This window comes from Vicia villosa, linkage group LG1, assembly GCF_029867415.1.
Source record: "Vicia villosa cultivar HV-30 ecotype Madison, WI linkage group LG1, Vvil1.0, whole genome shotgun sequence".
Lineage (NCBI taxonomy): Eukaryota > Viridiplantae > Streptophyta > Magnoliopsida > Fabales > Fabaceae > Vicia > Vicia villosa.
Genome location: NC_081180.1, coordinates 52,538,040 through 52,563,316, shown reverse-complemented (window position 1 = coordinate 52,563,316; position 25,277 = coordinate 52,538,040). Strand labels below are relative to the sequence as shown.

Here is a 25,277-nt window from a genome sequence, read left to right as displayed (position 1 = left end):
GTGTGCATTTTTACCGGTTTATGTGATCCATAACCATAAATTTGGTTTCCAGAAAATCCAAACCATTTTAGTCATTAACTGATCCAATCCATTTAAAAAAAAAAAAACCAATAACATTGAATACAATTCGTTCAAATCTGGTTTTTATTCCTAATCCAATTTACTCAAACGTTAAAAATATTTCTCTCTAAATGTCGTTACATATTGATTAACGGAATTACTTCGTTAATTTTTTGAGTCCCAACATTTAATACACCTTACTAACTACTAATTAGTAAATATTAATCTTTTAACTAAATATTTTATTTTAAATTACTTTAAATACTAAAAAGTAAAATTTATATGTTATTTTCTTACTAGAACTTTAAAAGTTGTTAAATCTCTTGGTTCACATGTAGTTTTTTTTTTTTTTTAAACTATTGGCAATTATTTCTTTTTCAGTTTAACCTAAAGTTAGTTTTTTAATAAGCAAACAAAGAACATCTTAGGTCAAAACACCCCAATCTTAAATAAGAATTTTATCAATACAAGAAGTTTCACTTACATGGAATACAAAAGACTAATCACTAGTGAAGCTGAAAAAGAATACAAAGTTTCTTCAATTTCCAACCATCACAGATTCACAACAATAATTATATAGTAATAACAACAAATAAATCAAGTATGAACGAAGTGTTCATTTGGCAAAAACAAATCCACACACCATATGAAGAATAACGAATATAGTGACATAACACAAGCAGTGTTTATTAATTAAGCGCAAACGAACTTCTTTGGAACTCCCTTTCCACAGTAATTAAGTATCAAGCTCAGATTAATGGGAAGGTTAAGGTTAATGCCTAAGACATTAGCCTTAAGAGCAGTGCAAAGACAGACAGCAGCTTCAAGATTAGCAAGACCATCAATGAGAGAACAGCATGGTGTCTTTGGTGGCTTACCAAGTTCAACATTAATCAAACCTAATACATCAGCACACACACCAAACTTAATTGTGTCTCTAGGACATGTTGGGTTCTTTGGATGTGAGTGGTTGTGATCATTTGTGGGTGGTGGTGGACATGGAACATAGTTGGAGGTTACAGCAGTGAAAAAGAGGATGTTGAGAGCAAGGATTATAGCAACCTTGGAAGCCATTTGGAACTTGGAAAATGAGTTTTAGTTACTAATACTCTTGATCACTTTGGTTTGGTGTGTGAGTGATGATGTTTGAGAGGAGTAAGAGATGGGTTTTATAGGGAAAGATTGGTGAATTTGTTGGTAATTTTATGGTTTAAATAATTGGTTTATTTGGATGCCCATGTGACAAACTGAGTGAGCCCATTGGGTGGAAACTTGTTTAGTCATGAGAACTAGCTGGCAGACATATGCTCTAAATTTTAGGGAATGCAGTATACTATATGGTCAAATTTGGAACTATCTGCTATATAATTTGCAATTTGTAGCTTGTCATTTTAACTAAATTAATTCATTTCTTAAGTATAAAAAACAAGTTGTTATGAAGTTTTCATTATTTTGATTAGTTAATTAAAACTAGTTAATTGACACTAGTTAATTAAAACTAGTTAATTGAAACTAAAATAAAAAACAATGTGTAGAGATTAATTTATACATGGAATGCAGGGAGCTTTGGGCTCTTGGTAGGGATGAGACACTCTTCTTAAGTGTCTTGAACTTAGGGTTGATAATGGGTACGATCTGGTAGGGTATTATAACATTCATTCTCATATTTGATGTTAGAAAAAATCTTCGTATCTGAGTCCATACTTGCGTGAGCACTAATCTTTATGTATGTATCCGTGTTCTATGGATACCTAAGTACATGTACTTGAGTCTGATACTCGTAGTTTTAGTAAAAATAAATCTATCAATTGAAAATTATCATATCATTTTAAATTTTTAAAGAATATACCTTTGTGGGTCTTTGATGGCCTTAGAAAATGATTTTAAAAAATCTACTCAATGAGTAGTTTTGACTAAGTATTAGACACATAATTAACGAGGACCTCTCAATGTTGATATTGAACATGTCAGAATTCTATTCATTGGCTTAAAAGGTGAAATAAAGGGATTCTTAAAAATCCACTAATTCTTCCTTTATGTTCATATTATTTAATACGTTAAAAATTCCATCTCTTCCTCTTATTCTAAAAAGGTAGAAAAAGAAGGAAGTCGAAGCAGTCAATGATGGTAAAGAATTCGACCAACTAAAAGAAACAAAACAAATATATGTTCTAAACCTTTGCTCTTTCTTTTCACAATATGTCTTTCTTTTATCCCTTGCTTATCTTTGTTCTTTTTCTAGAGTCGAAGTGGTTATACTACTGCCACATCCACTCAAAAGAAGGCACGGGAAGATAAATTAGTAGTCGTTCTTGATAGTGAAGGAACACATGTCCTAACTACTCACAGACTCTCTTATCATTCTTCACATTTAACTCTTTATTATACTAAAGATTCTAAATGCTATAATTTGAACAAATAGTTCAAGAAGAAACCAAAGAAGTCGAGGCCACTAATGAAAGTGATGAAAGTGAGGTTTTCACTCGACCCACACCTCCCAAATATGGAGTAATTGGCTAGATAAAATTGCAGCCTCATAGTTCTGATACTCTAAAAAGAAAAATATTTTTGTTAAGAGGCTCTAGAATTTCGACAAGTTAAGAAGAAAAAAACCTCAGGCTCTTGAGGCTTGTTCACCAAAGAAATCAATGACGGAATTTGTTGTCAATATTGATGATGATGAAGAAGAATATGGAAAGAAGAAGGAGAACCTCAATTAACCCGCAATAAAATAAATTGCCAAAGGCAGCCTACTACTTAAGGAAGTTCATAGAGTGCAGACTCAAGCCCTGACTTTAGGACTTCCCTGGTACTTTAGGTTTCATATATATATATATATATATATATATATATATATATATATATATATATATATATATATATATATATATATATATCCTTTTCAATTTACATCTCATAATTCTATTACATCATTTGACTTCTCTCTTCTTTATAGGAAATTTCTATTTCTGTTATATCAGAACTAACTCTTGGCAATCTAGTCGAGGAAACAGCTGTCGAGCAACCAAAAGAAGTGGTCGAAGATCGAAATCTTCCATAATAGTTCACTCCAGAGAGCCAATATTCTAAACACCAATCACCTCCAAAAGTCCAAGATCATAAACAACAATCAACTGGTTCAGAGAGGGTCATAACTCTGACCCTCAGTCAATTGGTCCAGGTAACATTATTCGAACACCAGAAAGCCTAGAGCACGTTGATAAATTGTCTAAGGACCGAAATGTTTCTCAAACAAAAGTGGATCTATATGTTGGTCAAACCTAAAAAGATCATGGCCAAAGAGAACCTCAATCTGCTGTTGTTGAAAAAGAACAACCACAAGTTATTCATACTTCAACAATCTTGCCAGCAGCCAATGAGCATCCTCTCTCAACTACAACTACTATCACTCATTCTACAACTGTAGACTCTTCATCCAAAACTTTTAACACTTCTCTTAGACGAGAAGAACTATAGTCCATAAAATAGAGGAACCCTGTAGAAGCCTTGAAGATGCTTATGTCCAGTTGAGGTATTTCAGTTGAAAATATCAAATCTCTTCAACTACTTCAGGAAATGAGACTTATGGTAACTCTTTTGTTGTGCTGGTTCAACAACGTAAAGTAAAGGGTTTCGATTTGGATCTATTTCAGACCATTGAAGACAACCCTGTTGTTGTCTCTGATATGAAGACCATGTTGAAACAACTCAATAATCCAGATTCACCTAATTCCATTATTTGTTTTATCCTCGAGTTTGAGCCATTTCTTGATCAAACCATTCAGAACATTGAAATGAAGAAAGAGTATGCCAACAAACTCAAACCAAAGAATGATGCTATGTCTCAACAATGGACCTTAGTTACTCAATCTCAAGGTCGAATTAATGAGCTGGAAGCGCGTGCTAAAGGGAATAAGGGTCAGGTGACAATTTTCACTGCATATATTTCAAGTTAGACGAAATAGGTGGAGGAGCTGCAACGAAAGACCGGAGAAGAGAAACAAAAGAAATCTGATAGCAAAACCTTAAGACTGGCTCATATTGGAGAAAAAATGGTTCATAAAGCCAACATTGGTCTTCAATATGCTAAGGATACTTACGTGTTGGATGAGAAAGTTCAAAAACTAAAGTTTGAAGATTCCATGAACGACACCAAAATCAGACTCGCCAAGAAACATTTTGAAAAAATTAAGGCTAACTTTCTGTTTTAGATTTTTTGACTTCTTGTTTTTTTTGTGTAACTATATTCATAACAATTTTCCATTTTGGAATCCTTTAATTTTAAATCCTTTTTAGCATTTTCTTTCTCTATGTAATATTCTTATACTATTCGAACATTTTGCAACATAGGCTTGTACTTTTTTAAGTACTTACCATTTATTCTCAAAATACGACCTTTATGGGTCAATTATTCAATTTCATAGGCATTGTTCAAAAAACACCAGGCTAATTTGAAATGCACCTTCCCAATTTGGTGACCATTTACCTAAAGTCCTATCTTTTTGATCCATATGTAAATTAACTTTCCAAACGTACCAACAGTAAAGGCTTTCGACTTAACTTTCTTATTGTAAGCCTTAGCTATTCGTTCTCTTTATCTTATAATATTTATAGCATCTAATATTTCCTCACCTGAATCAACTAATTCGTCCAACGTCATGTTCCAATAATGGACAAAAGGAATTTCAACTTGTCTTTGAATCCTAGTTAATTGTAAATAAATTTTGATAGGTAAAACTGCATCACGACCAAATGTTAGTCAAAATGGAATGGAATTAGTTGCCTCTTGAGTGGAATTTTGACAAGCCCATAGTACTTGGTATAAAGTCTTATGCCAATTCCTTATCTTTTGACCCACATGCTTCTTAATTAGGCCAATTATAATTTTATTAGCTGCTTCGACGTGGCCATTTTCATGGGCTTAATAGGGAGTAGATGTTAAAATTGTACCTTGATCAGTGGTTAAAGTTTCAAGATTTCCAAACCTGTAAATGATGTGATTATGAATATAATTAATTACTACTTCCTAATCAACATTGATCAAAGAGACAACTTCAACCCACTTGGTAAAATAATCTATACCAACCAAAATGTACCTATGAATTTTGGATGATGTAGTTCGAACTTCACCAATTAAATCTAACACCCAAATTCTAAATGGCCAATGTTTGACAATCGAATGCAACTCACTTGGAGGAACATGTTGAATACTTGCATGTTTCTTACACTTTTGGCAACCTTTGGAAAATTCAATACAATCTTTCAACAAAGTTGGCCAATATAACCCATGTCAAAATAGAAGTCATTTCATTTTTTGGCCTTCTTGATGAGTGCCACATGATCCACTATGAGCATAAAAAATTTCCAAATGAGATTCACTCTCACTAAGGCCTTTTAACAAGATTCCTTCAGGAGTCTTTTTAAACAATTCGTTCCTAAAATCACATAACTTAATACCTTGTATTTAATTTTTCGATCTATCGTTCCTGTTGGATTCTCCAAAATTTTAATTTTAGCCAATCATTATTCGAAATATTGAAGGAAATTCTTAAGTTAGAAGTGGGACAAAAACTCATACATTTCTCACACGTCTAGTATCTCTGTAACTTGGATGTTTGAATTCTATAGAGAACAAAAATGAAAAATACGAACCCTTGCCAGAAAGACGGAAACTACTTATATACTACATACATTTATAATCATCGACAACGATCAACTCCCCAGCATTCGACACGTACACCATTATGTGGCCTTTTATCCTCTGTTTTGCTTCCATGTTTCTTAAGTTCTTGAAATGTTGCAAACTTCTACCAACGTCGATAACTGTCCTTAAATGTTCTAACTGCTTCTATCGAAACAACTTCTTCAAGTCGTCCAACTGTCCCTGTCGATAATTATTCAATTTGTTTCTTTTCGGATACTTGCAATCTTGGTGTCGAAAACATGCTTCAGTTAGTTGTGTTTAGCTAATGTTTTAATTCACACCTCCACTCTTGTTGAATCTGCTTGAATCGAAAATATCAGGCTAATAAATTGATAACAATAAATGTCCACGAGTGTGTTCCAGAATGACAAGAAATCATGCAAGTGAACAAATGAATAGTTAATGCATGGGAAATAGTCTCACATAGAAAGTATCACTCACTTTGATAGCTTTTATAAGGAGTTACATTCATTAATTCAACAAAAGAGCTAAAGAGAATAATGTACCATTTGGACAAGTATGGTGGTCGCAAGCCTTATGCTAGTTGTCTCCTCCACACACTCCCTCGTTGGTGTAGTCATTGGTGACACCGACTTCGACTATGGGACCGAATCCAAGGGTGTGTGGGCGTAGAGGCGCTTGTGGCGGCTTGTAGGTAGGGTTGTTCATGGTATGGTTCGTGTGAAAAACTGAATCGTACTGAATTAAACCATAGTAAAAATTCACTTGAACTGAATCGTTTCAATTTACTAAGAACTGAACTGAACCAAAATTAATGGCTTGGTATACCATTTCGAAATTCCGAACCGTACCAAACTGTTAGAAGACAATTATTTCTAAACCGAACCGTTAAGCAATTTTCAAATTTTTTATAAAATTTAACTTGTTTTAAGTATTTTTCATTTTCAGTTTAGGTTCAGGTTCAGTTTCAGTTACGGTTCGGTTCTAGAATTATTTGTGCATAGTGATTTGGTTCACTATCCAAACATAACTGCTCGGTTATTTTGACTTTAGTTCGGTTCAGTTCGGCGTGTTGGTTCAGTTCTTGGATTTTTTTTTAACAGCTCTAATTGTAGGTGACTCTTTAGCACGACGCGTCAAAACAATCGGGCTACTCGCGGCGTTATACGGTGACGCTCTGGCGGCCAACATTTGGTTCGCTAGTGGCAGCAAGCCGCCATATATGGCGAAGGTAGTTACTCTTATTTTTTATGGTCGTTGCTTAAGTTTAAACTTTGAATTCGAAAATAGGCAACACTTCATGAAGTGTTGTAAAATACAAATAACCAAGTGTTGCTGCAGGTAAAATATTACAACATTTAGTAAAAGTGTTGCTGAAAGGGTTTGTTTTATCAAAGGTCACAACCTTGTGAAACAATACTATAATTTGACCTATAAATTGATCATTGCAGATTCGAAATATCAAATTACAAAAGAGCAGCCTCTTCAATAATAATTCTTGATTTCATCTTTCATATATTTTAGTTTTCATCGGTTCTGTGCAAACTCGAAGTAAGTTGAGTTATCTTTAGAATTTCTATATGTTGACACTAAAACGTTTGAGACTGTTTCAAACACTATAAAGAAAGTGATTCCTTCATGATTTAAGTTTGAATCTATTCAACTTAGAAGCATTTATTTTATTAATTGTTTCAAATCTACTAAAATTTGAAAAATATCAATTGTTTAGTTTTTATCTAACTGATCAGTAAAAAATTATTATGTGTCTGATTCATACAATAAGTTATAATTAATATACTATAATTTATTTTACTATTTTTATTATCATTACAAAATATAATAATATAATGAAATATAATTAATATATAATAAATTAAGCAAGGAGATACGAAATAAAAAATATATAATTTGATATCATTGCTTGTGTTTGTCATTTTTCATTTATTATTGAAAATGGACTCACGAGGCTTCAAGATTTGTTCTTATTACTCTGTATTTGCTTCTTACAACTCAAATCCCGTTGTCGAATATGCATTAAATTATCAATGTTTTCAACTCTATACTACCTTATCTATTCTTAATTAACTTTACCCTAAAGTAATCGTCATGTATGAAGTAAACCATCCCTAATTCTAGTTTAAAATAATGGTTTTTTAATTTGTTTGGGTTGATTTGAAATCTTTTTGTTCTAAAACGTGATTAATTAATAATACAGCTGATATCTGAAAATCATGTGCTGATGATGTGAAAGCTGCAAAGCATTTGTCACTTAGCCAGAAAAATACAAACATATGAAACATTATTCATATGAATGGTAACATATAGTAAACTTGTAATTGTGATTGACCATCCATACTTTTCTTAACTCTCTCTGTCTTAGCTTTTCTTCTTTATTTCTATTTTTATTTTTCCCATCACAGATACATCATGTTGGGGGGTTGGTCCTATAAATGTACAAGCAGGTCCACTGCACATGCTTTTCAATCTTTAGGGGCTTCAAGATAATAGTTGAGCTTACGAAAATAAATATATGATTAGTTATTGCAAATTTTGAAGAATCTTTTTCGACCCTCCAAATTTATCCTGATACTCTTAATTTTTGTTAATATCAATATCCTTGAAAAAAAATTAGCAATAAAATGCAAACGGAAAATTTGGCGGTAATATCGCATCAATCCTTATAAAAACGATAAAGCAAATACTTATCATATAAAAGTGTTTCAACACTTTACATGAAGAAAAGTAGTTTTTACATCTATTTGTTCAAGATGTAAATCAAATGCAGCACACATAACCAAAACTATTGTGGTTGTAATGAGTCTAACAACTGGAGAGAATATTTCATTGAAATCAACACCTTTTTTCTGAACAGACCCTTTAAGCACCAATCTTGCACGATATCGATCTACTTGATCATTACCTTCTCGTTTGATCTTGCATACCCATTTGTTCCCGATGGCTTTTCGACCCTTTGGAAGTTAAACAAGTTCCCATGTTTTGTTTCTATGCAAGGCTTCCATTTTTTCATGCATTGCTGCTATCCACTGAGAAGCATTTGAGCTTTTTTCAACCTCCTGAAAGATTGATGGCTCCAGTTCTTCTGCTAAAAGACAATATGCATCATGAGTTGTCATTACATAGTACGAAAGTCATGTTGATGTTATAATCTGACGTGATGATCGTCGAATGTATGTATGATTGGACTCATATGGTGCTTGTCTAATTAACCGTTAATTAGAAAAAAAAATAAAGATAGAGTTCCATTCTACATATCAATATTGACATCAATGAAATTTTTGGTAAGAGGAAAGTCCGCCGACTTTAAAAATCGTGAGGATTCAAATTCATAAAAAAGTAATCTAAACTTGGACAACACCATATATTAAAGAAATGTTTGTATGTACTCCCTCCGGTCTCAAATATAAGTAAATTTACAAAAAACCTCACTCTTTAAGAAGAATGTCTCAATGCATTTAATTCTTACTCTCTTTCTAATTCTACCTCTATTTTTTGCTTTGGAAATTGTTGCAAACATTTAAAAGGTAAAAAATTGTAGCGTATATTTGGAATAGTGACATTGAATGTAATAAATATTGATTTTTTTTTTGCTTATATTTAAGACCATGGAAAAAAAATTTTGCTTATATTTGAGACCGGAGGGAGTACATTTTATTATTCTTATAGATTAGACATAATAATAGAGGTTTAATTCCTATCTTATTCTAAATTACGATGGTATAAATAAGAAAATTAATAAATAAAAAAGACAACAATATAGGGATTCCTTGAGATTCAAAAATTGGATAAAACAATTCTTATTTTAGATGTGCCAGTAGGATGAAATGAAAAAGTTCTGCATTTTTAACTATGTAACACATCAGCATCAATTAGATATTTGGCTAAAAAATGAAAACGCACGATTAAAGAAAATACAATGAAATGGACAAGAATTTTTTATCATGTATAAATTGTCACTATTCTCATCTATAAAATTCCCTTGATTAAACTTTTTGGTTAGTAGTTTTTTTTTTTTTGACAACAAGCAAAATACTTCTTTATTAAAAAAAAAAAGTACATGGGATATGATAGGCCAAAACACCCCAATTCAACTCAACACATCATATTAATAGAAGGAGTTGCTTCAACTTCCAACCATCACAACAAAAATGATAAAAATAATCAAGTATGAACAAATGTTCATTGACATAAACAAATAACAATTGTGAGAATGCACTAGCTAAGAAAGTGCAAAATCCACACACCAAATGAAGAATAACGAATATAGTGACACAACAAAACCATATTAATTGATTTGTGTGTATCAATTAAGCGCAAACGAACTCTTTTGGAACTCCCTTTCCACAGTAACCAAGTATCAAACTCAAATTAATGGGAAGATTAAGGTTAATGCCTAAGATATTAGCCTTAAGAGCAGTGCAAAGACAGACAGCAGCTTCAAGATTAGCAAGACCACCAATGAGAGAACAGCATGGTGTCTTTGGTGCTTTACCAAGTTCAACATTTATTAAACCTAGTATATCAGCACACACACCAAGCTTAATTGTGTCTCTAGGACAAGTTGGTTTTTTTGGATGTGAATGTTTGTGATCTTTTGAGGATGGTGGAGGACATGGAACAAAATTGGAGGTTACAACAGTGAAAAAGAGAATGTTGAGGGCAAGGATTATAGCAACCTTGGAAGCCATTTGAAAGTGGGAAAATATTTACTTTTAGTTTCTAATACTCTAAATCACTTTGGTTTTGTGTGAGTGTGATGATGTTTAAGAGGAATAAAAGGTGGTTTTATAGGGAAAGGACTGGTGATTTTCTTTGCTTTCTAAGAATTTAAATTATTATTTGCAAGAATGAAGATTCTAAATATTATCATTACAAATTTGAAAAAAAAAATATTTAAAATTTATAAAACAAAATATATAATTAATTTTTTAAATACAAAGCAAAAATTATATATTAAAATAAATCACAAAATCACAAAAATTCATGAAAAAAAAAAAAGAGATGCTAACCAGTGCTCTTAGGGCAATGGTTAAGATTTTAAAATAGTAAATTTATCTCTGTAAGCTGCGTATTTAATGACTTGATAATTGAAATATTAAATTTTCTATAACATATTTTTTTGAATGCTTAACCATTGCCCTGAGGACACTGGTTAGCAAGACCCAAAAAAGAATGATGCACCCACATTATAACTAACTATCAACCAATGATAATGTATTCTACCAAAATAAATTAAAATTTTTACATTACTTACCCAACATATTAGATTTATATATTCTCATTAAATAATTGTGTAAGTGCATCTCTATTAATCTCAGTTCGCATGCAAAAACAAATAGCATCAATTGTGCTCTAAACCAACAAAACTGTGAACCAAGGAGTAAACTTGCGCGAAACAATAAAAAAATAGAAGAACCACAAAGTAAAAACTACTATCTGATCGAAGCGTTAAAAGAAATTAAACTTCATGTGAATTTATTTTTTAAATAACTAAATTTTTCAAAAAAATTTCACATATAGTCAAACTTTCAAATTAATTACATAAATAACAATTTTTTCACTATTGTAACACATTATCGCCATTTGCATTGGCGAATTGTAAACTGTGGCAGTTTAAAACCTCCGCAAATATTTTTCTTAAGGCAAGTCGCCACTTGCATTGGCGACTTCATTTAAAATTTTAATTTTTTTTTAAATTTGCGGCGGTTTTGAACATCCACAATTTAAACAAAAAAAAAATTTAAGTGTAGTCGCCAATGCAAGTGGCTACTTGCTTAAAAAAATATATTTGTGCGGATTTTCAACCCCACAGTTTACAATTCGCCAATGCAAGTGGCGATAATGTGTCAAAATAGTGAAAAAAAATAGTCATCTACTATCAAGCAATTAAAGTTAAAGTCCACCACACTACCAATTATGCCATTTTCTTAAAAATAATTTTCAAAGCTAAAAGGTTATTTTTGTCATTTCATAATCAACTCATTTTATTCACCCCACATTCAACCCACTTTTGCCACCTATCTTCCATTCATTCTCCCTCCTTCAAATTTCATCCTCTTATAATATTACTTTTATTCTATCTCACTTCTCTCTCCACATTTATTTTTCATTTCATTTCTATTTACTTTTCTCTCTCTCTTACAATTTTCTCTCCAATATTTTCACTTTCATTTTAATTTTTTCTCTCAAAGTTTTAATAAATTGAATTAATATAATTATTAAAAAAATTATTTTCAAATGTCAAAATTATTCATAATTTAAAAAAAAAATATTTTTACATGTTAAAATTTATATTTTTCCCACGGATCACTATGAACAAAATACCTATTTTATTTTAATTAAGATTATACTTATTTGAGACACAAAATTCTTATTTTCAAATGTCAAAATTTTCTATTTTTCTCACGGGGCACTATCAATAAAATAACCATTTTATTTTAATTAATAATTGTCTTTATTTGAGATATGAAATTCTTATTTTCAAATATTCAAATTAAATTTAAATTATTATTATTATTATTCATTTTATAATTAAATAACTCATTTCAAATTTACATGTATATTTAAATCTAATCTATATCGTATTAAATAAATTTGTAACGGGATACGATTAGTTAAATTCACGCAAATTTGTTTTTGATAAAAATTGCTTTCAATATGCATTTGAATACAAATTAACTATACAAAATTATTTTAACCTGTACAAATTCATAAATATCTAATTTTTTATATAATTATATTTATCATTCAATATTCTAAATATCTAAACAAATTATATATATAATATCAAATAAATGTACTCGTGCGGCAGCACGGGTAGTACCCGTTTACTAGTTTATATAATTAATTTAAAAATTTGATTATATGCATAATTTTTTTAAAAAACTTAATTATTTAAAAATAAAATTCACTTCATGTACTACTAAGAAACTTAAATAAATCAACTTACAAGAAAATAAATAATTAAAAAATGCTTATTGCATTTTATTAATAACTACATTCTGAATATATAAAATAGAATATCAATGAAAATATGAATATCTTAATTATAAAATCTCGTAAGTTTGCGGCAACCTAAGCAAACCCTAAAGTCTAATTCTACTGTCCATTTTCTCTCTAAGTGGTTAAATTTTGGGCATTTAATGTGTGTCCCATTTTTCAAGAGCAATTCAACTATGAATGCATTTATATGAATGTTGATCATCTCAATGCTAACAATATTTATAAAAGATGTGTTGAAAAACGTGTGTCCTTCATTAAACTCATGAAGTGTCGTTTTCTAACTACTTTACTGAGTATAACATTTAATAACAAAATTTAATTAATACTCAATCTGTCTCAAATTATAAGACTTTTTTTTTTATTTCCCACAAATTAATGAAAGATTAAATATGTTTTTGGTTTCAATAAAATTATTAAAATTTGTTTTTATCCCTATTAAAAAAATAATATATTTTGGTCTTCACAAAATTATTATGCACGTAGTTTTAGTCCTTACTGTTAAATCGATGTGTATTTTTGAATGATTATTTTACAGAAATATTTAAAAGGTTATAAAAAGTTCCTAAAAAAAATCTCATTTGATTTATAAGTCGAAATTTGTATTACTTTTATCATTATCTTTATAAATTTAAAAAAATTATATTTAATTCTTCTAATTTTAAAAAATTCTATAATTTGGTAAAGAATTTTGTTATATTCTAAACACGTATGTTATAGTATTCTAAATATATTATAGTATTATATATATGTTATAGTATTCTAAAATATGTCATTTTTTTATAGGGACTAAAAATGAAATTTGAAATATTTACAGGAACCAAAAATTTACTTAACCTATTAATAAATATATTATTAATTTATGGAAAAATGAAATGATGTATGATTTTACAAAAAATCTTTCAATAATTATATTGAAAAACAAATTTTAAAGAATTGAAAGAAGAAAGAGAAATAAATAGTATGTTATATTAGGCAAAAAAAAGTCATTAAAGATGTATTGAGATTGTAAAGCGACTTATAATTTATGACAAACATTTTTGCCAAAGTGACTTACACCCTCTGGTCACATTTATAAGCAACAAAAATGTTTTAATTCTTGGTCACTATTATAAAAAAAAAAAACAATTATTAATAAATCATTTAATGTTGTAATTTCTAATATACCCTTCTATTTCATTTTCTAACATTTCATTAAATTTAATAAAGAGAATATTATAGTAAATTTAATCAATATTTTTGTAGAAAGTCTAAAAAGTTAACTACACTTGATTGAATTTCTTAATAATCGTAAAAATAATTTTTGTTGCTTATAAATGTGACCGAAGGTTGTATAATTTAGGACAGATGGAGTACTATTAATTTAATCATTAAATTTAGATGGAAGACTCATTTTGGTCCCTCACAAAAATTACACAACCCAAATTAGTCCCTCAAAAAAAAAGTTTGATTTAATCGCTTACAAAATTTAACCGGATTATATTAGTCCTAGACTGCCACGTTGTATTTTTATTTTTTATTTTTTATTTTTCATTTTTTAAATACTAAATTAATTTTTATTTTTAATTTCATTTATAAACAATTAAAAATTGTTTCTTATAAGGAATCGAACCCAAGACTTTCAAATAATATCTTAAGTCTTTACCACTAGGCCAATATGCATTCATGACAAATAATTCATAAAGTTTTTAATAATATTAAATAATTCTGAATTTATAACAAAAATTTCAAAATTTGTACCAATGGGGTCTCGAACCTAAGTCTGTCGAATGATAATCACTTTACAACTAGACAAATCAATTTCAATTGTTAATATTCTGAATGATAAATACTTAACTTAATAATTTAGAATAAACATTTACTTATTTCAAATAACACACAAATAAATATTTACTAATTTTAAATAATACACCAATTTAAAAATAGAATTTATAAAACGTGAATCCTCAATATATTTAATCAATTAGAAATAAATTAAATTATATATTATTGAACTTAAATAATACACAAATAAATAAATATTTATTTTAAACTAATTGAAATTAAATAATATTAATTAATTTAATAGTAATTCAATTAATTGTTATAATATTTAATCAATTTAAATTAAATAATCAATTAATTTTTAAAATTATTTAGTTATTTCAAACAAAATAGTGATCAATTAGTTTAATAGTAATTCAAACTTTAAATTGGGTTTGAATTGGGTTTCAATGTTTAAAAACAATTTCTTCCCAAAACAAAATGCAAGGACACAAGAACAAAAATAAATAACACAATTATTTTTATCATGGTTTACTGTTAACGAAGCTACTCTACTAGTCCACCAGCCAAGGTAATTTTGCCTTATCAACAAGGACTTAATTCACTATAACCAAACTGATTATATAGCCACAATAAAGACTATCTCTCAATATTGCAAACTACAACAAAGACTAATTGTCACTTATTGCAAACCATAAAGACTTATTGTTAATGTCTTCTTAAGAATTCTGACTAAAGCCCTAGTCTCCCAAGAAACTATCAACTTCACTCGTTGATTACAAAGGTTTTGTGTTTACAGAGTAGCTTCTTGAAAGCATGTTACACAAATTTGAAATACAATCAAATAACACAAAAGTGTTAAGCAAGTATCGAACCAAAGCTCATTCGCTGCAAGTTAATGAACAAAAGTTCACTTGCTTACAAAAATATACAATGAAATGATCAAAGTGATTTTAGCAGCATTTCAACATTAGTTTTGTAATCTCCAGAGTTTTTCAGAGTAACGTCTTTTTGAATTCTTCATCTAAGTCTTTTTTTATAGTTGACGAAGAGAAGTATGTTGAAGGGTAATATTGAAATATGTAATTCCAACTATATAGTTCCAACAGTCAGTGAGGGAGTGGTAGACCATACTGTATAGTAGTACTGACCTAGCGTCACCCTATAAAGAATAGACACCACTTATTATTTTCTCATGTGAATCCAAAAATTAATTTTTTTTATCTTCCAATCTTCAGAAGCTTAAGATAGTAGTTGTTGAAGCATGTTTTTTATTTTGAATCAAGATATTTTATTAATTCAAAAAATAGTCATTAGATACAAGGTGACCCTAAAGTCCAACCACCAAAAACACATTGCTGAAGCATATTTAGAAGGATCAAAATATTTAGTCACCAAAACCTAAGTCTTTAGATTCTTCAGAGCTTGTTCAAACAGGACTTTGTCTTCAGAGTTTTCAGCACTTGGTCTTTTGAAATTTCAGAACCTAAGTCTTTAGAGTCTTCAGAGCTTGTTGAAACAGAACCTTGTCTTTAGAGTCTTCAGTACTTGGTCTTTTGAAACTTCAGAACTTAAGTCTTCAAAGTCTTCAGTACTTGTTCAATCATAACCTTTTATTCAGAATCTTCAGCACTTGGTCTTCAAACATTTAGAACTTAAGTCTTCAGAGTCTTTATAACTTTTTCACTCAGAACCTTATCTTCGCAATCTTCAGCAATTGGTCTTCAAATATTTATATTCAAAACTTGTTCCTCTAGAAACTTGTCTTAAGAATCTTTAGAACTTGAACAACAGAATCTTAGAGCTAGAGGAGGCTCAAAAAGAACTTTCATGAGAGTCTCGGTCAGAATCTTTATCATTGACGTTCATCAGAACCGTTGTTATAGAAGCATTCTCGAACTTGACTAAAACTGTGAACACGCTGATTGAACACACTGGTTATTTCCATAGTTAAAGTGTGTTGAGTTCATAACTTGATGACGTCACACGCCTTGTCTTTAGAGTTAGAACCTGTTAGCAAAAGCTACACACTAGACAGAAAACGTTACTGTACTTAAATTGTTCTCTAAGATATCATGTAAAGATATCATCAAAACCTAAGGTCAGATGCAAAACCAAATTTTGTTCTTACAATCTCCCCGTTTTTTATGATGACAAAACCATGTATTTTGATGAACAATTTATACTAGCTTTAAATCACATAAAAACATATTCAGAGTTAGCTAAGCAGCTTTCCCTAAGAATGATACTCTCAAAATTCATTTAAGCTCGTTCAGAGCCCCCCCCCCTAAGCACAATACTTACAAAGTAAGTTTGAAGTATAAGAATGTAATAGGAAAGGAATACTTCCCTATTTGCAATTCCATCAGATTGTGACTAGAAATGCATAGTTCTTCATATCAGATCCTGGCTTGCTATCAGATTGTGATGAATTGACAGAAGTTGGTTGAACCTTGTAAACAATGTTGTTGACATAACCTGGTTGTGAATATGCGCTAAGCTATAGAGCGAGGTTCATCAGAATTTACCATGTTCAAAACATCTGAACTTTCTGGCTTCTTAGATCTTGAGCAGTCTTCTGACTTTCTTCTAGAGTTTTTCTTGTCTAAAAAAATTCAATAAACATGTATATCTTGTTCTTACAAATATAATATCGTTTCTGGCCCTCCAAAATGGTCCAGACCACAACATGGAAATTATAGAAAACCACCCCCAGACTTTTCCCTACCGCTTAAAGAAAGGAAACTCCCTAGGAAAGACTACATGCCACTCCAACAATCTAAAAATCCTATACCAACCACTATTAACTAAGTCACAAGTATCAAACAAGTAAGAAGTTAATTTGACCAAATCACCACAAAGAGGACAAGAGGTATGCTCAGGTTCTACAATTACCTTTATCTTAAACATATTCTCTCTAGAGGGGAATCTATTAAGTAGAAGTTTCCAACAAAAAACAATCACATTAGAAAGTGTCTAACTTCCTCAAATGAAGAGGGAGTGATGTATTACTAATGGAAGGGGATAGGTTAGGATAATTAGAAGAAGCCAAAAGACTATGATAAGTAGAAGACACTGAGAAAGTACCATCCCTAGAAACCTTTTATATCCAAGGAAATAGTATGTTCTTGAATGGTCGAGAGGAAATCACCAACAATAAGTTCCTCGTGAACAAGGAAAGGTCTCCTACACCAGATGTCCCAAATGAGGGTTTCATCTACTCGCCTACCTACCTCTCCCAATCTTCCCGTAGGATAATTAGTGATCATAAGCAATCCAAGGAGCTATTCTTAAAAGGGATACTCCTAACCCAAGCATCAGCTCAAAAAGACTTTTGAAACCCTGATCCCACCTTCTCGGTGATACCATTAAGCATAGGTTAACAAGAGGATCCTAAGTAGCCTCTCAACTAGGAATTTCCCTAACATACAACCCTGTATATTTAAAAGAAATGGTCTCGAGTTTACTTTGAAGAATGTCACCAGCGGGATAAAAAAACACAAGGTCCACGTTAACCCCTATCTTACTTCTCTTAGCAAAATTCACTTGGAGGTCGATGCTAACTCAAAACCCCTAAGAATAGCATTCATACTTGCTCCAAAGGTTCTCCGAGTATCATTTGCATAATATAGATATGAGACAACCATATCAGCGGCTCCTACCCTAAAACCAAAGAGAAGATCCAATTCAATAGCCCTACTAAATGAACCACTTAAACATCCAGCCACAAGTAGGAAGAGGAAAGGAGTTAGGGGATCAATTTGCTTCAAACTACTTTGAGTATTAATTCATTTAGCTGAGCAACCATTAACAACACTGCGAGATTCCCAGCATAAACACGAGCTCTAGTCCAAGGCTTCCAATTAACATTAAATTCAAATCTAATAAGCATATACTTCAGAAACTCCCAGCTCACTGAATCACACGCTTTCTTAATATACACTTTAAAAATGAGGCAAGACTTTTTAGCTTTCTTAGCTAAATCAATCACTTCATTCACGGTCACCACACCATCCACCAATATTATTGTTTTTTAAGAGTTATTATAAATATTTTTTAATCCAAAGCCAAGTTATTATTTTTTTATTAGTTATTTTAGTTTAAAATGTTATTATATTATTATAGTTACCATTATTTTCTATTATAATATTTTTTTATAGTTAGTCAGTTCTATTATAATATTTTTTTATATTTAGTCAGTTTCAGTAGTAATATATTTTTAATTAGTGTATATAAATTAATTTAATATATTTAATAATGATTTAAATAAATCACAAATATTTGTGAAACATTTTTATTGAAAAGGTATATCAAGTATTTCTATGCAATTCGTTCCTTGCAAAGGGGGTTAGATTTTCTCCTTCAATATTTTTTCTTCAACTATTCTCTCCATTTTTCTATCTCTTTCTCTGTCTAACATTTTGTCTCCCTTCTTCTATTTATAATTATTGCTTAATTTTCTTTATTTTATTACATGTATTTTAGTTGAAGGAGACGAATGATGGAAGGAAAAGATCCAATCTACTTGCAAACAATGGTTGTGTTTTCCAAGGACAAGTTCCTGGCAAATCAAAAGCCTTGGAAAATTTATTGGGGGTGTACCCTCTAATGATTTTGAAAAATTTTGTTCGAAATTTAACCCCTAACAAATTGGTTTTGTTGATCTATTTTTCCAAATCTTTTAACAAATTCCTGAAAAACTAGTAATTGACATGGTGTTTGAATGATTTACAACATAATAAAAAATATCACTTAGATGGAATAATACAAAATACAATATAGTCATAATAGTGAGGCTGAAAAAGAAGACAAAGTTGCTTCAATTTCCAACCATCACAACAATAATCAAGTATGAACGAAATGTTCATTGGCAAAAACAAATAACAATTGTGAGAGAAAGAATGCAACAAAATAGTACAAAATCCACAAACCATAAGATAGTAGTGTGACACAATACACACATACATTAATTAAGCGCAAACGAACTTCTTTGGAACTCCCTTTCCACAGTAATTAAGTATCAAGCTCAAATTAATAGGAAGATTAAGGTTAATGCCTAAGACATTAGCCTTAAGAGCAGTGCAAAGACAGACAGCAGCTTCAAGATTAGCAAGACCATCAATGAGAGAACAGCATGGTGTCTTTGGTGGCTTACCAAGTTCAACATTAATCAAACCTAATACATCAGCACACACACCAAACTTAATTGTGTCTCTAGGACATGTTGGGTTCTTTGGATGTGAGTGATTGTGGTCTTTTGTGGGTGGTGGTGGACATGGAACATAGTTGGAGGTTACAGCAGTGAAAAAGAGGATGTTGAGGGCAAGGATTATAGCAACCTTGGAAGCCATTTGAATGTTGGAAAATGAGTTTTAGTTACTAATACTCTTAATCACTTTGGTTTGGTGTGTGAGTGATGATGTTTGAGAGGAGTAAGAGATGGGTTTTATAGGGAACGATGGGTGAGTTTCTTTGTTTTTTTTTTTAATTTAAGTAAGTTTCCTACAATTTGAAAGAATAAAGGTTGTATAATGAGTAAATGAGAGACACAATTATGTTGCAATTCCAATTTCAACACTTATGTAATCTCCAATTATGTATCCTCTCAACATCCCTTATGTAAATTCCAATTTCAACACCCTTAATTTAAATAACTTGATTATCTTAGAGCTACATATGAGAGGAAGATTGTACCCCATATTTTAGAATTGTACCATTATCTAAAATCTGTAAAATATTAAATTTACCCTTTATATATATATATATATATATATATATATATATATATATATATATATATATATATATATATATATATATATATATATATATATATATATATATATATATATATATATATATATATATATATATATATATATATATATATATATATATATATATATATATGAGGAGGGTTATATTTACTACAAGAGTAAGTTATTATAACTTACTCCAAATCTAAACCATTGATTCTTCTCAATCTAATGGTTAAAAATAATAAGTAATAGTTTTCTCTCTCCACATTTAATTACTTATTATTTTTAACCACTAGATTGAAAAGAATCAATGGTCTAGATTTGGAGTAAGTTATAATAACTTACTCTTGGAGTAAATATAACCATCCTCTATATATATATATATATATATATATATATATATATATATATATATATATATATATATATATATATATATATATATATATATATATATATATATATATATATATTTTCACCTCTATACAAGTTTTTTGAAAATTTATCCGCAACTTATTGGTGAATAAATCTAAGATTAATGGGTAAAATTATTTGTCGAATATTTATGTTTTTAAAATGTTTTTATTGGATATCATTAAAGATTTTTGGAACTTTACTTACGTGAATAAAAAATTTAAATAACAATGTTTAAAAAAAAATTACCAAAAAAACAAGTTTTTTAGAAAATTTATCAAAGTGTCTAGGTTTTGCAGGACCCCCTAGAATATGCGTCAAACCATTTGGCGCATTAGTACAAATTTTCTTGAATTAGCCAATTCATTTGGCGTATAAGTATTTGTAAAAAGTAAAAAAAAATAAAAATAAAAAAGAAACATGCACATTGGCGCCAAACCATTTGGCGCATACACCTAATTTTTTGTACTAATGCGCCAATTCATTTGGCGCATACTCCAGGGGGTCTTGCAAAACCTAGACATTTTAGTAAATTTTCTGAAAAACTTGTTTTTTTTATAATTTCTTTTTTAAATCTTGTTATTTAAATTTTTTTTTCTACTTACGTTATATTTATGGAAAAATCTATGTTTGCGTATGTATATATAAGAAAGAGGTTGAAAATTTTACTCACAGTTTAGTCGTGGATAAATCTATGTTTTTCATGGATAAAATTTTTTATCTGCGACTTATTTGTGAATAAATATATGTTATTTGTGAGTAAAATTATACATTATAATACTCCTACAAATTTTACCTATGATAAGAAAAAACCATAGTAAAATATTATCTTATTTTTATTTGTAACTAAATGGTTAAATACTATTTGATTATGAATTTGTTTTTAAAATTTTAAATAAACAATTAAAAATCATTTTAAAAAGACACACGCAAATGACTTTTTCCAATGTTATTTGTGTGGCTTTTAACAAATTATATTATCAAAGGTTAAGTTGTAGGTAAAATGTTTTATAATTCTTTTTAATATATTACGGTGTATAATTTTATCCACGAAAAATATATATTTATTTATAAATAAATTGTCAGTAAAGTTTTAGAATTTTTTTAATAAAATATTTTGTATATAATTTTGCTTACAAAAATATTTTTTTTTTTCATAAACACTTCTTGTATTAAGATTAAATGTACTAGGGGTACATCAACCTATATAGGAAAAGAAAAGAAATCCTTACAATAACATCAAAGACAAAGTAAAGAAATCCTTACAATAACATCAAAGACAAAGTAGAGGGTTTTTATACCACTCATAAAAATTGCATTTAATGGTTAAAGAGGAGACATTCCACCACCAAGAGAATCACAAAATCATATAAAAGAGTTCTTCGGTGTCCAACTTTGCGTTATTGAAAACTATGTCATTGTGCACCTTCCAAATACACCAAAAAAAAAAAGTCATATTGCTGTAGAAATCTCTTCATCTTACCCTGAAAATAATCATTCCAAAGTAGCAAAAAAGAGCAACAGTCTACACCAACGGATTGTTGGAAATCAATCCAAATAAACACGCGATTCTTCACAGATAAATTTCACGAAAGTAGGACATAACAAAATTTCAAAGATAAATTTACTCATAAGTGAACTATAGGTAAAGTTCAAAGATTATTTTACAAGTTATTCGATAACCAATTTTAAAAATTTAGTTATTCAATAAACAATTTTACCCATAAAAACTTAATTATTCCTACGAATAAACTACAGATAAATTTCTAAATAGAAGAAATTTAAAAAAATGAAAATTCTATATTTAATAAAGGTAAATTTGACAGGTTTTTTTTTTAATTTAAAAGTAAAGATTCAATTATAGGAATATTGGGTATAAACTTCACATGTGAGATACTAAATGAGCCCATTATTGATCTAAATCTATAACGATGTTACAATATTTTTTGTATCAAATTTGGACCTATCTGCACTATAAATTGCAATTTGGTTTGTTATATCAATTATATCTAGATGGAATCATTTCATACGCATGTATTATTGTAAAATTTTCACAACTTTGCTTAATTGAAAATTGAAACTAAATAAAGCATACCCGTGATTGTCATATTTTATTTTTGTTTATTATTAAAAATGAAATGACAGGACATCAAAATTTTCTTATTATTCTGTATTTGTGTTTAACAATTCGTATTCCATTGTCCACTATCACTATGAAATTAAATCATACATTATCAAAGTTTTCTACTCTGTAATATATATATATATATATATATATATATATATATATATATATATATATATATATATATATATATATATATATATATATATATATATATATATATATATATATATATATAGTTGATTTAATTAAAAGTAAATTAAAAAAAATTAGAAATTTTAATATTAAAGGAATTATTGTTAATTAAAATTGATTATGTTGTAATGGAATGTCGTCAAGAATAAACTAAAAACTATGAGAAAGATTGAGTTTTTTGAACAAACACAAGAAACTCTATTAGGTTTTCAGGAAAGAAAGAGAAGCGAGAAGAAGAAGAAAAATAGGATTGATTATAACTGTTTTACTATTCACTTATTCAATAAGGATTCAAATACTATAAGTAAATTGTTGTGAATTCAATGCCACGAACAAAGTATAAAATAAGGGATGAACAAAGGACAAGGAAGAAGAGGAACACAAGATTGGTTATAACTGTTATTCTTTTACTTTCTCTTAAAACAAGATTACAAGTTTACAAGAATAACAAATAACCTCTCTCACCCTAAATTAGGATTTGCAGCTTACAATGATGAGAGACTAGTATGCTATTTATAATAAAACCTAACATACTAACTAATGGGCTTTTTCAGCAAGGTCCATTACACAAGCCAACTTAATAAACAAGCTAACTTAACAAATTAGGGTTTAAACACTAAAACCTAATTTAACATGCTAACAACCCTAGCATCTTCGACATCTGCATGCTAGACCCATCTTCGACTACAGCATGTACACTTCGACACCAGCATGTGAACAATCCTTCGACTTCATGCTTAACTCTGTCAAACTGTCGAACCAAGAAGCTACCCTTCGACAATACTAGAGTTCGATCCAATATCTCACAAATCTCCACCTTGGACCTAACTCTACAACGTCAAGGAACAAACTAGCTTTCTTCATGCAGCTTTATCAACTGCATACAGTGGAAAAACTTGCAACTCGGCAATGTCTTGGTGATCATATCAGCAGCATTGTCTTCAGTCGAAACCTTCAGCACTTGGACTTCTCCACGCTCGATTACTCCTCTAACGAAATGCAGCCTCACATCAATGTGCTTAGTTCGCTCATGATAGGTTGAATTCTTCGACAGGTGTATTGCACTTTGACTATCACATTTAACAGTGATACCTCGGCCTTGAAGTTTCAGCTCCTTCGCAAAACCTTCAAGCCACAATGCTTCTTTCACAGCTTCAGTTAGGGCAATATACTCCGCTTCAGTGGTTGATAGAGCAACAACCTTCTAAAGTGTTGCTTTCCAACTAATTGCAGTGCCAAACATAGTGAAAACATGTCCAGAAATAGATTTTCTGGAACCCATACAACCTGCATAATCAGAGTCGACATATCCTTCTATTACTGCTTTACTATCTTCACCCAAGGCTCCACCATAAATTAAGACTCTTTTCAGAGACCCATTTATGTACCTTAAAATCCACTTCAATGCTTGCCAGTGAGCCTTTCCAGGATTCGCCATGTGCCTGCTTACAAGACTTACTGCATATGCTATGTCGGGTCTAGTACAGACCATAGCATACATCAAAGAACCAACTATATTAGCATATGGGATGCTATTCATATAGGCTCTTTCGACATCAGTACTGGGACACTGATCAATACTCAGCTTGAATTGATGGTTTGTTGCAGTCACAATTCGAATTCGACATACCAAATTTTTCGAGAATCTTTCGTAGATATGCCTCTTGAGATAAGCATAACTTCGACTTCTTTCTATCTCTTCGAATGTCAATTCCAAGAATCCTGGAAGCAGCTCCCAGATCCTTCATATCGAACTCCTTATTGAGTTCAGCCTTCACCCTCATCACATCTTCAACATTGTTGCTTGCTATGAGAATATCATCCACATAAAGCAACAAAATAACAAATGAATTACCAGGTCAAAATCTGAAGTAAACGCATTGGTCGAACTGACTTTTAATGAAACTTATGCGTGCCATGAACTTGTCGAATCTCCTATTCCACTGTCGAGGAGATTGTTTCAGTCCATACAAAGATCTCTTTAACTTGCACACATAATCTTCCTTCCCCTTTTCGATATACCCTTCAGGTTGCCTCATCAGGATCGTTTCATCTATATCACCATACAAGAACGCAGTCTTCACATCCATCTGTTCCAGTTCAAGATCGAACTGTGCCACCATGGCAAGCAACATTCGAATGGACCTATGCTTCACAACAGGAGAAAACACATCATTGAAGTTGACACCTTCTTTCTGAGTGAAACCTCTTGCAACTAACCTTGCCTTGTATCTTTTCGACGTCACTCCTTCAATTCCTTCCTTAACTTTGAAAATCC

General features: G+C 30.1%; 3 protein-coding genes across 3 annotated transcripts; all 3 read right to left on the bottom strand.

Annotated features, from left to right (window-relative positions):
* Nucleotides 1-484: 484 nt before the first annotated feature.
* Nucleotides 485-1,222, bottom strand: LOC131606253 (14 kDa proline-rich protein DC2.15-like). Its single transcript, XM_058878508.1, has one exon. The coding sequence runs from the start codon at nucleotides 1,132-1,134 to the stop codon at nucleotides 754-756; it is 381 nt and encodes a 126-aa protein (XP_058734491.1). The 5' UTR covers nucleotides 1,135-1,222; the 3' UTR covers nucleotides 485-753.
* An 8,564-nt stretch (nucleotides 1,223-9,786) lies between these two features.
* LOC131606241 (14 kDa proline-rich protein DC2.15-like) lies at nucleotides 9,787-10,485 on the bottom strand. Its single transcript, XM_058878502.1, has one exon. The coding sequence runs from the start codon at nucleotides 10,429-10,431 to the stop codon at nucleotides 10,051-10,053; it is 381 nt and encodes a 126-aa protein (XP_058734485.1). The 5' UTR covers nucleotides 10,432-10,485; the 3' UTR covers nucleotides 9,787-10,050.
* Nucleotides 10,486-19,247: 8,762 nt separating this feature from the next.
* On the bottom strand, nucleotides 19,248-19,928 carry LOC131606230 (14 kDa proline-rich protein DC2.15-like). The gene has a single exon (XM_058878495.1). The coding sequence runs from the start codon at nucleotides 19,855-19,857 to the stop codon at nucleotides 19,477-19,479; it is 381 nt and encodes a 126-aa protein (XP_058734478.1). The 5' UTR covers nucleotides 19,858-19,928; the 3' UTR covers nucleotides 19,248-19,476.
* Nucleotides 19,929-25,277: the final 5,349 nt, after the last annotated feature.

Coding starts and splice junctions, on each gene's coding strand:
- LOC131606230 (XM_058878495.1), bottom strand. CDS start 19,857: ATGGCTTCCAAGGTTGCTATAATCCTTGCCCTCAACATCCTCTTTTTC.
- LOC131606241 (XM_058878502.1), bottom strand. CDS start 10,431: ATGGCTTCCAAGGTTGCTATAATCCTTGCCCTCAACATTCTCTTTTTC.
- LOC131606253 (XM_058878508.1), bottom strand. CDS start 1,134: ATGGCTTCCAAGGTTGCTATAATCCTTGCTCTCAACATCCTCTTTTTC.